The sequence below is a fragment of the Zingiber officinale genome, chromosome 5B, assembly GCF_018446385.1.
Source record: "Zingiber officinale cultivar Zhangliang chromosome 5B, Zo_v1.1, whole genome shotgun sequence".
In the NCBI taxonomy this organism is placed as follows: domain Eukaryota; kingdom Viridiplantae; phylum Streptophyta; class Magnoliopsida; order Zingiberales; family Zingiberaceae; genus Zingiber; species Zingiber officinale.
The window spans coordinates 135,793,840-135,808,685 of NC_055995.1; the positions used below are offsets into that span (position 1 = coordinate 135,793,840).

The window sequence follows — 14,846 nt, forward strand, 5'->3', positions numbered from 1 at the left end:
CGTTGATGAATTTTCTTTTAGTCTCATTTTCTTCTCTTATATTTCCGCTGCGCACTTGATTTCAAAAAGAAAAGAAAGATTTTCAAAATCATGCGATCCGCCCTCCCTCTCTCTCTCTCTCACACATGCTCATGGTCCTACACCTATACCCGGGACCCCTTCCTTGGTCTAGTCACTAACGCTCTTCTTAATACGCAAGAGTTCTTCGAAGTTATCTTTGGGCAGCTAGGAGTCTTCATTTCGTCAACATTTGAGTCATGTATTCACCTTCCATTTTTACCGATTTCAGATAGGATCATGTTAACATTTTATAGTTATACATTCATTATTAAAAATAGGCATCCACGTTATATGTGTAATATAATACATGAATATACTTAAATTAAAACATCAAACCCATAAATTGGACTTGGTAAAAGTGCGTCAGACCGATACAGTAGTGCAACGTAGGGGCAACTCTCGAGAACCCTAACAACAAGTTACTGTAACGAACTATTCCTTATAAAAAATTAATTTAATATCACACTTGATCTTAGTCAAAAAGTCGAAAAGGATATATTTTTTAACGTCGACGACCCAAGATATTTATAAAATTTTTTTCATTTACGGTGTTGCCAATTCTAAGATATGAGATTAGACCGTGTGTATTTTTTTTATATAAAATAACTAGAAAAAAAATTACTAATAAAATTTTTAAAAAATGTGAAAACAAAAATATATTATCATAATTTAATTTTAGATTTTATCAAAATTAGTTATTAAAGATCTAGATACTAAATAAAATAGTACGATGTAAGATGTAAAACAGATTAGTTTGTTTTTTTTACCATATAGTAAGTAGTAAGATGTAAAAGGGATTAGTTCGGGTTTTTACCATCTAAATTTTAATGAGTCGAACTTAACTTAAACTTTTTCTTATATAATTTATCTGTTTTTCAATAGTTTTTATTTTAACTTTAATTATCTTGAGTCATTAAGCTAAGTAGCTAACTTAATTACCCAAATCCAGTAATAGGATAAACTATCGGAGTGAAAATTCAAATATCATATTGGACATTTTCGAGACTTGTGAGTTCAAACCGGTAATGTTGGATCGTAATTCTTTTAGACTTTCTGGATTTATTCAATTGCAACATTAATAGTTAAAAGCACGATTATCAAAAAAAAAAAAAAAAAAAAAAAAAAAAAAACATTAAAAAAAATTAAAACTAAACTTCCCAAAGTCTTTCATGCTTCTCCTGTCCCAAGGCGTAACGTAGATTCGAGCTTCTCCTAACTCCACCGGATCAAGAATCTTATTGCCGACTGGACGGCTGAGATTGCACCATTAGCATAATGGCGAGGAGAGAGGGCTGCTGTACCCATCGCATACCGTCCGAGCTCGATCGGACGGTCACGATCGTCCATTTATAAAGCCTCGTCCAACCCCATTCTCCTCTTTTTCCCTCCCTGTTCTTCCCTTCTTCGCTTTTGCGCCGCCTTCCTTTCCCTAGCAGTTCTCTCTAATCCAAATTCGCTTGAATTTCTAAGAATTAGTATTGTTTTTCTCCTGTTATACTTCTTGGATTTGATCCTTCGGCTGCGGCGATTAGGAAAGGGAATAACTTTGAACATTGTTTTTTCCCCTTGATTGTGTTCGGAATCAGCTCTCCGGTTTTATTTTACGATTCAATATGGAATAATTGTTTTCATCAATTTCGTGTTTTGGTAAGAAAAAATTGCGTTCGACTCTGCTTAAGATCGATCCAATGAGGTGAATCTCATAAAGGTGGGATTTTTTGTGTCGGATTTAACGATTCTTGCTTATTTTGAGGGTCCTGTATCGACCTTTTTTGCACCTTTGACGATCCAGCACTTTCTGTGGAATTCTTGGAGCTGGGTTTTTGGAGATGGCAACTTGGAGCCCTGTGAAGATGGCGCCTGTAGCTCCTTCGAGTGGGAGCTTGGACGACGATTACGAGAGGGACATCGAGGCTTTGCGTTGGGAACAGCAACAGAGTAGAAACTTGTTTGATCTCGATCCGGATGAGCTCAATATTTGCCGGAGCGGTAGTGCGCCGCCCACCATCAATGAATCAGTAAACGCCCTCAGGAGCCTTTACGGGCCTTCTGGCCTTACCGAGCCTCCTGGTTTCCATCGTCGGGACACTGCGACTACGCCCTCGGAAGAGGAGATGAGGTCACACCCTGCCTACTTGGCTTACTACTATTCCTATGCGAAATCAAATCCGAGATTGCCTCCCCCAGCGATCTCAAAGGAGGATTGGCGTGCAAGACAGAGGCTTCATTCAAGGGCATCCTTGTTTGGAGGAATTGGTGATCATCGTGGTAGAAAAGAATTTGCAGAGACTGAAATTGGCAGTAACTCCCCCTTTTCACCACAGCCAGGCTTTCCAAAGCACGATGGACAAGTGGAGATGCCGAGGCCCAATGGATTCTTGCAGCCAAAGAATCACTACAATAGGGAGTCGGGAGAGTGGCTCGATCTGAATACTGATGGTCTTATAGGTTTGCAGGATGTTGGACTTGGTGCAAGAAAGAAAAGTTTTGCAGGTGTGATACAGGTAACTAGACTTCTCTGAACCCATTCTTCCCCTGTTAATTTCATATTTGTTCAATTTGTCGTCCATCTGACATATTCAGCAAGAACATGTTCTATAATTGCCACTACTATTAAGTAGTTGATTGGATACCTATGAGGTGGAAGAAATTAGGTGACTGCTAAAATTGTACTTTAAATCTTCTGTCTACCACTGTCTTATGAGGTGGAAGAATCCAAAAGAATTGTATATATGGTTTCTCCAAGGCACACTGTTTTCATTTTCACGTTCAAACTTCCCATAACTTCAACAAAGTGGACAGATCTTGATCACTATCGATAGGATTGTGATTGTAGACTACCTCTTCAGAAATTTGTACATAATATGTGCATTCCTACATATCTTTGATTTTTCAAGCGTCGTTGACTATGTTTGACATACCAAACAAGGCAACATATGACCATCCCTGATTAAATGACAAGTAATTCTACCATCCTATATCCTAAACTATTATGATACATACCTGTGTTGAAAACACTGCTATGAACAAAGATGTGTGAAAGTCATCAAAGAAGATGAAACAAGAAAAACTGTTTGCCTCTTTTTCAAACTTGTGGCATTCCTTTGGCATCATCCTTAATTTATAAATCACATTAACACTCTATGGCATACCAAACTGTGGGTGTTATTGAGTTAACCTTGATTGAATCACTATCCTAAATCAAGATACAATTTTATCAGATGAAATAGACGCTAAAGTCATTAAATAAATTAGATAAACTGTGAAAATATTCACATGTTCAAGCATGTACATCCCTGTGACATTGTTTCATATGAAACAAGAGTGAAAAAGAACTTCTTTCTAGCCTATTTTTTTGCTCATTCATGCATCATCCTAGAAATTTCGCTGTTAGCTGTTTGTGGTTCCATATTGTGGAATGTTTTGCTGAACCTTTTGTGAAGATTTTTTTTAATGACCAAGATTTTGTTCTTTTGACTTGGAAGGGAAAGTATTAGACTGTTACTTGCATATCTAGAGCTTTATTGGTGCATTTCCCCTATGAGTTCGGCACATCTATTTGACTGCCAGGTACTCCATGGTGTTTTTTTTCTTGATTTTTCTTTAATTGATGTATTGTGGAGTTTTACATGGAAGCTACCTTGTACTGTGAATCATGTCACATAGGCTATTGATGTAGTAAGAATTTAGCTAATCAGCAGAGTTATTTTTAAGTAATCAAATATTTACCAGTGTCTTTATTCAGTGGCCGCAGTGGATTTATTAGTAATGTCTGTGCCATGTAGTGGAGTTAGTGGGCTCGTAATGTACTACTTTCTGTTAAAAGGTACCTCATCTAGTTTACGAATTAGCTTTTATGGATTTATTTTGTTAGTTCTTTGTCTCTCCTCTCTTCCCGTTACTAACTCCATCAACCTCTTTTGCATCAGCCATTAGTCTCCTTCCACAACTATCTTGCTGTAATTATGCTGTTGTCATTCTTTCATAATTTTAACCTTATGCCCTTCCTCCATTTCACTACATGCCTAGATCTGTTAATCTACTGCTGTAGTTCCTGTATGAGTCGACCACTCTTCTCCCCATTCAGCACCAATTATCTTCTAGGTTATGTTGAAAATTCCACTTGTGAACTTTTTTTTATTTTTGTCTAAGATTCAATAATCAAAATTACAAACAAGTGCTTGAATAGGCACCTAAATTTTCATCTTATTAGTTATTCCTTTTTTTTTAATTCAATAAACTTCCAGTTATGATTTTTCTTCCTTGTAGCACTTTCATTTTACCTATGCTATGGTTGTATGATTTTTTTTGATGCAGGAATTTAATTCCTTAACTTTCCATACTCCTTTTTGTCCAGGAAGAACTCATTCATCCAACTCCTGTTGCTGGACATATTTCACACCCAGTCAGTTGCAATGCATATGAAAATGCTGATTCTGGAAGACTCTTTGATGCCATGCTGGCAAATCTTGATGAATCAGAAGCTTTAAATGGTCTGCAATTCAGGGCATCTTCACCCAGCCTTGTTAGGGTGAGAAGTGTTGGTTCCTCTGGTGAAGCAGCAGAGGAACCTCCTCTTAGTAGAAATACAAATACTAATCCTTTATTGATTCAAAGGTTGCCAAGCCCCTCCCTCCCACCTGTCGGAGTGAGAAATGAGGACGGTGATATACACAATGGCATTAGATCAAGTCACATACGTGGCTTTTCATCTACAATTGGCAATTCCGATGATATTGCTGCAGCTATTTTGAATTTGAACCTGTCTACGGACAACCAAGCAGTTTCTGGTCACCGGCTATACAAATCAGATTCCACCACATCAATAAATCCACTAGATCGACTTATTGGACAAAATGGTATGTCTAATTAATCTGGTACAACTGCAGTTTTGAATTGGCCAGAGCTAACATCCAATGATATAGATGTCGATCAATTTATCAGTGATTTCCCATTGCTAAGACCAGTTAATTGGATTAATAGTCAACATAGTTTTCAATAAGCTCTTGATTTTGTCAAATTGAAGTCAATAACATGCTGGAAATCATGGAGTACCTGACTTTAATTCGCTTGACATCTTCTCCCTATTATTTATTTATTATTTATTCATTTTTACCCACTCAAATAGTATATTTACTCTGTTCTTAACCATATGTATATAACAAATATGCAAATAATTTATAAGATATTCCATTCACATTCATATGCGTGCATCAAATAGTTTCATAGTTCCCCTTCTTCCTCCCCCTTGCTCCTATGGGTTATCCTAATGCATTGGCATTACTGATATGGTGCAGAAGGGCAACCTACTACAATCCATAACCAGTTGAAATCTGGTTATCATCAACAATCCATGGAGTCAGTGGGAGGGCACTATACATTGGACAATGCAGATCCAGTACATGCTGCTGGCTACTTGAGCCCTTCTTTGGGAGGAAATTTTCTTGGTCTATCACACGTGGATTTGCCTGAGTATCAGAATGCATATCTGGGAAGTGTGCTTATGAATCAGAACGGCAGATATGGTGTACCTCACCTCGGCAAGTTTAATGGTTTAGATAATGGTTTATATGGAAATCATGGTTTTGGTATGGACATGTCATATCCAGCAAATAAAATATCATCTGCCACCCACACTCTCTTGAACTCTGCAAGTCCAATTAGACAAAATGGCCGCTTATGCCAAATGCTGTCCACAGCTCGAAGTCAAACAGGAGCATCCCACGTTTCATGGTTCCCAGAGAACAGTGCAGTTGGAGAAGGTTATTCTTCGTCTTCGTTACTAGAATTCAAGAGCAACAAAACCAGATTATTTGAACTTTCAGATATAGCTGGTCATGCTGTGGAGTTCAGGTGTTCTTTCCTAGTTTCTGTATGTTCTTTGATGAACTTAGTTATGATTTGATTACTAACATTTTTTTGTGTTTCTAGTAAGGATCACCTTGGAAGTCGTTTCATTCAGCAGAAACTTGAAACTGCCTCAATTGAAGACAAGAACTTGATCTTTCCTGAAATAATCTCTAGCGCGCATACTTTGATGACTGATGTTTTTGGCAATTATGTCATTCAAAAAGTATGTTTTTCTTTATTCCTATTAACTGTTAATGATGTGGTTCTCACTTCTATAATTGATTCTCACATGGCAGTTCTTTGAGCATGGTACCGAAATTCAGAGAAAGCAACTTGCAATTCAACTGATCGGTTATGTTTTGCGTCTCAGTCTTCAAATGTATGGTTGTAGAGTAATTCAAAAGGTTCGTCTGTACCTTTTTTTCCGTGTTTGTTTTTTGGTTTGATAGTGCTTAGCAATTGGATGACCAAGTTGAATTTCCCATTGGTGGATGTTCTCCATTGCTTATGTTCCGATACATAACATAAATATTTCACCTCAGTCAATGCTATGCCATCTGTAACAAATATTTCTGTACAAAGAGTTATAAGGAAAGTCTCTAATTATTAGGATATGTTGGGGGCACCTTAAATAAAACTTTTGAATTGACAACATTGGCGATAATATAAACTTGCTTGATTCAATTAACTGACCATTCAGTAACTATACTCCTGATAATATGGATATTGTTGAAGTGCCAAATTTAAACAGACACATGATTGAAGGTGCAAGATTCAATCACAAACATAGCAAAGTCTACACATGATCCAAGATTGAATCATAAACTGGAGACTGAATGATATGATAGGCAACTGAAATAAATCTCCTCTAGATTTTGTCAGGTATCCATATTCAATGTTCATATAAGTTTAATCGAGGAGTGTAGAAATTTTCCACCGTGTTTGCAGTGAATGTATAAGAGATGGATCAAATAATGTGCATAACCATATTTCTGGTTGTGAGGATATCAATAATCAGGTTTTTCCAAATCTTAACAATTACTCTTAATCGCTATCTGATTCATCAATAATTAAGGGAAGGTTTGAGTTAATAATATGGTTCCACTCTTGTGCATCTGTAATAGCCTAGGAAGTTTTGCTTATAGTATTTGATTCAAAGTAGAATGCTTAATAATAATAAAAAAAAATTGTTTGCCGTAGTAACCTGACCTCTATCGTCCTTAATATCCAGAATGATTTAGCCATTTAATGTGTTAGTTATTATGAACCAAGTCATACAGGTAGCAAGTTATATATATACCAGGTCATGGATGTCCTTAAATCATCATGAGCCAGCTGGCTAGCTGCTTGTCAATTGGACAAGCTAAAACTGGGAAGAAATACGGTTTGTTGTCTCCTTTACTTGAATTGTTCTCATACATTTGTGTTATTTTGCAGGCTCTGGAAGTAGTTGATATAGAGCAGAAGGTTCAAATGGTGCTAGAGCTTAATGGACATGTTATGAAATGTGTTCGTGATCAGAATGGAAACCATGTAATCCAGAAATGCATCGAATGTATTCCTCAAGAAAATATTCAATTTATCATAGAAGCCTTCTTTGGTCATGTTGTGGCCCTTTCCACTCACCCATATGGTTGTCGGGTAATTCAGGTATGAACGCCTCAGACAACGGCATCTGGAATCAATTGCCCAAACTGCAATCTAGCACGCCAACTTATGACTTCATTTTGATGCTTGCAGAGGGTATTAGAACACTGCAATGATCAAGAAGTTCAGAGTATTATGATGGAGGAGATCATGGAATCTGTCTGTAATTTGGCACAAGACCAGTATGGCAATTATGTTATTCAAGTAGGTTATCATACGTTTCTAGCATTATTAACTCTTTTTCTTGTGTTTTTCTTGATGTGCTCTCAGGCATAAACTAGAGATCCTAATTTCGAACGGCACGCTAGCATATGCATTTGCCATGACTACTGACCTTATTGATTTATTTGTTCATAGCATGTTCTGCAATATGGTAAACCAGAAGAGCGAACGGATATAATCAGCAAGCTTGCTGGACAGATAGTTAAGATGAGCCAGCAAAAATACGCTTCCAATGTTGTGGAAAAGTGTCTTACATTTGGCACCCCCAAGGAACGTCAAATCTTAATAAATGAGATTCTTGGTTCCACCGACGAAAATGAACCTCTGCAGGTACTCACTGATGCATTTTCTACATTCAACTACTCGAAGAAGTCATACCGCAAGTATATAATTGTGTAAAGACTAAACCCTGTTGCAATTCTCATTGTCAGGCTATGATGAAGGATCAATTTGGTAACTATGTCGTACAAAAGGTTCTTGAGACATGCGATGATAAAAATCGCGAACTTATACTCCAACGCATCAAAGTTCACCAGAATGGTTTGAAGAGGTATACATACGGCAAGCACATCGTTGCACGGGTCGAGAAGCTAGTGGCAACAGGAGGTAATTGATCATGCAATACATTCAACATCTTGATTCTCTATGACTGAGCTGATCATTCTGTTTACAGAAAAGCACATTGGAGCACTGTCTTCGTCGTCCTATGCTGCTTAGGAGAGATTTCAGTCGAATGGAATCGATGAAATTCTGTACAGTTAACGAGAGTAGTTTCACCAGCTTTCTAATTTTTCTTTTTTCACTCCAAATAAAAAAAAAACAAGTTGAGCTTGAGGCTTTGTTTGAATGCCAAATTTTCCATACTTAAAAACGTGTATATTTGGTACTGTAGGAGTTCAAAACATGGTGACAGGCTCTGTCTACTAGGATTTAGATGATGAGGCCATCAAATGTAAAAAAAGAAAAAAAAGGGCTTTAGAACTCTTGTAATTTTAATTCAGCTATAGCTGTTGAAGCATTGTCAAGTTTATTCTTCCTTGTCAAGTTTAATTCAGCTATTCCTGCTCTTCTAAACTCGGATGGCCGGATCGATCTCAACAATGCTAATTAAGAAACATATCATAAGCACGAAGAGTTTGAACTAACTCCACATGCACAAGGCCCTTGTTTTCCTTTTTCGTTTTTTTTTTTCCATGGCACCGAAATTATTTCAGATTCCAAATGGTGTTTTAAACCTAATTAAGATAACTTAATATTTCTTCCTAAACTGCTGGTCCCTCTGGTCCAGCCAGCGAGTAGAGGTGATCGGTGCATTCAACGGCCGACCGCCGCCGGCGAAGCTTTCGCTCCGACGGCTTCGAACACATTAATTCTTCATCTGCCGAAGTAGTCAAGTAGATGCCACGTGCTGACGTAATAATTAGTGCAGAACTGCAGATCCAATCGACGGATCTGCAGCCATAGGATCCCAACCCACGGCTCCGAACTCATTAATTCTTTGTCTGCTGAAGTCGATGCCACGTGTTGGCGTAATGAATTATATATATATATATATATAATTTAGTCGATCCGTCGTTCACTCTTATTATAATTTTAAAAATTAGTTTGAGAGAATCTTAAAAAATATATTTCTATTTGGAAATTAATCAATTACGACGAGGGGACAGAATTTGAGGTTAGAGGATCAAACTATACCTTAAATATCTTTTCAAAGAAATATTTCTTATTATTTAATTTCTAAAATAATATTCCTCGAAATTTTAACATTACTTGGAGTTGTTTAATACCGGTTTATAACTGTAAATTTTTATTTATAAATCATAAACTTTTCTCAATAAAATAACATCATCTTAAAATTGATTGTCATAAAATAGTTTTGAGCTGTGGAGTGTTCGGTTCGGTATATAAAAAAATTGTTTATAATAAAATCATATACCATATATTGTATATATATACTATATATATATATATATATATAATAAAATCATATACCATATATTGTATAAAAAAATGGATATAATAAAATTTATATTGATACGAATTTTAGTATGATATAAATTTTATATTATTTATATTTTAATATCGATTCAATGTATACCATATAAATTTTAATATTTTTCCCAACCCTTATCCATATCAGTAAAATAATACTCTATCTATATATTAAAAGTAATTTTCATCCGACCGCATAAGAAAACGTTGTAGTTTTTTTTTTAAATTATAAAATGTAAATATATATATGATAAAAAAAAATAGACATAAAATCAAAGATCCATACCCTAAACTATAAGGGGATTTATGGTATGGTGTCCAAGTACTTACATAATTATTATTTTCATACATATCATTAGATCTCTCATCAAGTGTACCCAATTCATGTCTCCGTCTCCGAGGAATGATCTAGTGGCTAGTATATAAAGTATTATCATCATAATATCTAAGTTTGAATCTCGTTAAAGTCGAAGTAAATACCTTCCTTATGTATTAGTCACTATTCCAAAGATTAATAGTCACTCGTGATTTACCTCCTCCGTGTTGACCCTGAGACGAATTAACAGGAGCACTAGGGACGAGCATATTCACCTTTTGCCATCAAGTGTATCCGATCCATAACTTAGCTTCCGCACAAACTATGAGAGAGAGGGCAAGATTCAATTAATCTCTAAGTCTATGTCATCCATCATAGGTAGTCTCATTATTTTATTCTCCATCAAAAAGTAATGTGTCATGTCACATGTCATGGCTCCATATCGTATGTTACACTATCATGTTGCATGCGCATATCATCTGATATCAATCCTTACATGATACGTGTGCCATCTAGCATCATTGTTCATCTTCCTCTCGTGGATCGGCTCATCTGATATGAGTGTTTGTATTCTCAACCTTCTTTGTTATCACTATCATCATCCCCACACACTTTTAGAAGTAGTTAGTTATCAATGGATTTGTAATATTTTTATCGTGAGTCATTTACTGTGGACTAAATAGATCATTCTTATCCTCATAAGTTTTTTAGCAAAGCCTTAACTATAAACAGATTTAGGTCGTTTTTACCATGAGTGTTTTGCTATAGACTAGATAGATTATTAAAGATGGATCTATTCACCTATATCCACACCCCCTTCATCAAGATATGTATGCTCTCATGCTAAAGAAGTGCACTCTCATGAAAATCCTCTCATACCTCGCTCACATAAAATCACCTCTCTCATTCATCCACTAAAGATGTATTCAAAGTGTACATAGTCTTATCTCTCCCTCCTCAAACCAAGATGCATATACCTTCTAAGGCACCCAAAGGTCTAGCAGTCAAATTCTAGCTAGTAACCAGGTGTCTGTCCTCCCTATGCGCTATTTAAATGTCTAATGCAAATAGTCATCCGTGATTTACCTTTTCTATTTTGGCCTGAGGATGAATTGTCGGAAACACTGAGATGAACGAATCATCTTTTACCACCATCTAAGACACCATGTTACTATAAAACTTTTAGGTCCCCTCAGGATAATGCGATGGTTAAAACATGAGGTATTATCACATGAAATCTTAGGATCAAAATTCGATGTATCCAAATATACCTCCTCTCCATACCTTACCACCTACATTAATAATTAATAATTAATAATTATTTATAATTTATTTCTTCCATATTATTAAGTTAATAAAGATACTAAAGACAAACGAATCCTCTCTTTTATCACGTATTACTACAAAACTCTCACTATCGTCTTTTATCACGTATTACTGCAAAACTCTTACTTAGGCTCCATGCGACCCAATATCCAACACAAATAATCTTCTCGTATCTCGATGTAGCTCTATCCCAAAAACTCCATGTGTCCCCACGTGACTTAGATCCGCACGGCGGGAAAGCTCCCTATAACCTTCCAGCTTTTTTTGGTTGAGCACAGCCTCGTTGGTGATGGCAGATATTGTCAGGCAGCGTTAGTCGTCGGGGTCATTAATTGGGATCTTTTCTTAAAATATATTTTTTATTATTATTTAAATGTGAAAACTGATAAATTATTTTCTATTCGAGATAAAATAATAATTATTAATAAATTTATATTTTCCATTATGTATTTTCAAATTTTGATTTTGACCAGCCCCTCCGGCGAACGAGGAGCAGGCTGTTTCCTCTAATTCGTGTAATTTGATGCGGTAGTCCGCATAAAAATATATCGACAGTCAACACTCATCCGCTTCATCCATAGCGAAGCAGCGTAACGTGTGTGGCGTGACGCCTATAAATGGACTCCACCGCTCCCTCTCCTCCTCTGCCCATTCCGATTCGTTCCATTTCGTCTGAAAGAGAGAAGGATGGGGACGGAGAAGGGGATCTCGGACCGGCCTCTCCTCCTCGACGACGCGGAGGCGGGAGCTCCGGCGGACTACCCCGCGGTGCGGACCGCGAGGGAGGCGTGGGCGGTGTTCGCGGAGGAGTCCAGGAAGCTGTGGGCGATCGGCGCCCCCATCGCGCTCAACATCCTCTGTCTCTACGGCTACAACTCCTCCACCCAGATCTTCGTCGGCCACCTCAGCAACCTCGAGCTCTCCGCCGTCGCCATCACCCTCAACGTCCTCTCCTCCTTCGCCTTCGGATTCCTTGTACGTTCCCTTCCTCCTTTTCTCCTCTCTTCCAGCCGGTGAAGAAAACCCTAATTTCTTCCCCCGCCGCACCTTCTTCCTTTCCGCCCTCCGCTTCGGCGAGAGAGCGAGATCGGCGCGTCTGAAGGATTCGCCGCCGGAGGCAGGACGGGCAACTCCTATACCCGGGACCCACAGCCGACGTGGCAATAGCTCCATAATAATAACATTTATTATGCTCTATAAAATGAATATTTAGGATTTTACTTTTCTTTTTGTTATTTATCTGCTTCGTACCTAGTTTCTTTTTATTACACCTCAAGATTTTTTTTTTTTTTTACAATATAGATATTTCTTCTTTATCGACGGGACAAAATTTAATTTTAGCCGAAGAAATGTGTTAAAAATATTTTAATAACATTTATTATTTTTTATTTAAAGTTATTTTTTAAAATAAATAAATAAATAGCTATTTTATTGTTAAAAGTGTTCGACGAAATGCGTTGCCGATGAAGATGCACTTCTTTGGTAGCTCGGCATGGGGAGTGCACTGGAGACGCTGTGCGGGCAGGCGTTCGGCGCCGGGCAGGTGGAGATGCTCGGCGTCTACTTGCAGCGCTCCTGGATCATCCTCCTCGTCTCTTCCGTCATCATGTCGCCCGTCTTCTTCTTCGCCTCCCCGGTGCTGCGCCTCATCGGCCAGGACGCGACCATCGCCTCCATGGCCGGCGATTTCGCGATCGCCGTCATCCCCCAGATGTTCGCCTCCGCCATCATCTTCCCCTCTCAGAAGTTTCTCCAGGCGCAGAGCAAGGTGGTTGTCCTCGCCGCCATCGGCCTCGTCGGCCTCGCCCTCCACGTCGCCATGCTCGCCCTCTTCGTCTACGTCCTCGATTGGCGCATCGCCGGCGCCGCCGCCGCCTTCGACATCTCCGCCTGGGCCGTCGCGCTGGCCCAGGTCGCATACATCGTCGGCTGGTGCAGGGACAGCTGGACTGGCCTGTCATGGGCCGCCTTCAAGGACCTCTGGTCCTTCGTCCGACTCTCGGTGGCGTCGGCCTTGATGCTCTGCCTCGAGATATGGTACATGGCCATCCTCAACGTCCTCACCGGCCACCTCGACGACGCCGAGATCGCCATCGGCTCCCTTTCCATTTGGTAAATACCAATCAATCTTTGCAACTAAATTCACAACATCAATTAAATCCTCACTTCCTCCACAGCCTGAACATAAATGGTTGGCAGGGCATGATCTTCATCGGTATCAATGCCGCCATAAGGTACAGTGCTCACGATACAAAAATTCCGCCATGATCATGAATGATTATCGCTGAAACTACTGTCAAATGGTTTCTTCTTCTTCTTCTTCTTCATAGCGTTAGAGTGTCGAACGAGTTGGGAGCAGGTCGGGCGAGGGCAACCAAGTTCTCGGTGGTGGTGGTGATCATCCAGTCTCTGGCCATCGGCCTCTTCTTCATGGTTCTCATCCTCGCAACCCGCAACTATTTCAGCGTAATCTTCACGAGCGACAAGGACCTGCAACGAGCCGTCGCCAAGATTGCCTACCTTCTCGCCGTCACCATGGTCCTCAACAGCATCCAACGAGTCATTTCAGGCAGGCATCATAACCGTTAATTAATTGCTACAACTCTTTCTCCACGCCATAATTCTATCTAGCTCCATAATTAAACATTCGCTTCGATTCCTTTGACAGGGGTTGCAATTGGAGGAGGGTGGCAGGGACTAGTGGCTTACATCAACTTAGCTTGCTACTATGTTTTCGGCCTTCCTTTGGGTTTCCTGCTGGGCTATGTCTTCCAACGAGGAGTAGAGGTATCGTTCATTTTCTTCTTGCTCCTTTTTCTTTCATGAATGGCGGTTAGAATCATCAATGTTTCTACAGGGAATTTGGGCAGGCATGCTCTGTGGAATCTTTGTGCAAACACTAGCTCTGTTGTTCATAGTTTGGAAGACAGATTGGAAGAAAGAGGTAAAGAAAATTACTGTAGAATTCAAGTTCTGGGCATGCATTTGAGAAAATGGTGATGACTTTCATCGAATTGTGAATAATTTTCAGGCAAACCAAGCTGCAGAAAGAGTGAGGTTGTGGGGCGGGCGGTATGAGAATTGAAAGGTGGAAAGAACAAGAGCAGTTTATTCAGGCTATTGCAGACGTTTATTTAGATTGGTATCTAGTTAATTAACTCATTTACTTGAGAGTGTTGTAGTTTATGTCGTTTTCCCTTTTTCTCTTTCCCAGCATTCAGCTTAATTTAACTACTGTTGTAGAATTTAGAAGTGCAGGATTCTCGTCAAGTAATAAAATATTTATCACACAGAAAATATTAATTAAACAGTAGTTAATTTTATGCGATGATTTATCTAGACAATCGAAAGGTGGTTCACAAACACTAGAGAAAAGGGAGAATGAAATAGAGAAAGGGAAAGAGGATGAGTGCAAGTGCACAAAGAGAGAGTT

General features: G+C 38.7%; 2 protein-coding genes across 3 annotated transcripts; both read left to right on the plus strand.

Annotated features, from left to right (window-relative positions):
• The first annotated feature begins 1,450 nt into the window (after positions 1-1,450).
• Positions 1,451-8,833, plus strand: LOC121986187 (pumilio homolog 1-like). Of its 2 annotated transcripts, none has more exons than XM_042540019.1 (11): positions 1,451-1,768; positions 1,853-2,564; positions 4,418-4,919; positions 5,358-5,913; positions 5,992-6,133; positions 6,207-6,314; positions 7,348-7,560; positions 7,651-7,761; positions 7,915-8,109; positions 8,211-8,385; positions 8,453-8,833. In XM_042540019.1, exons 2-11 carry the CDS (start codon positions 1,890-1,892, stop codon positions 8,494-8,496), a joined length of 2,721 nt encoding a protein of 906 aa, XP_042395953.1. In that variant the 5' UTR covers positions 1,451-1,768; positions 1,853-1,889; the 3' UTR covers positions 8,497-8,833. The 2 variants fall into 2 exon arrangements, with proteins under 2 accessions (XP_042395953.1, XP_042395954.1); XM_042540020.1 differs by lacking the exon at positions 1,451-1,768 and adding an exon at positions 3,546-3,630 and having other exon boundaries at positions 2,426-2,564.
• Positions 8,834-12,065: 3,232 nt separating this feature from the next.
• Positions 12,066-14,704, plus strand: LOC121987909 (protein DETOXIFICATION 34-like). The gene is made up of 7 exons (XM_042541610.1): positions 12,066-12,388; positions 12,900-13,525; positions 13,591-13,647; positions 13,744-13,982; positions 14,082-14,200; positions 14,271-14,357; positions 14,445-14,704. The coding sequence occupies exons 1-7, from the start codon at positions 12,101-12,103 to the stop codon at positions 14,496-14,498; spliced, it is 1,470 nt and encodes a 489-aa protein (XP_042397544.1). The 5' UTR covers positions 12,066-12,100; the 3' UTR covers positions 14,499-14,704.
• Positions 14,705-14,846: the final 142 nt, after the last annotated feature.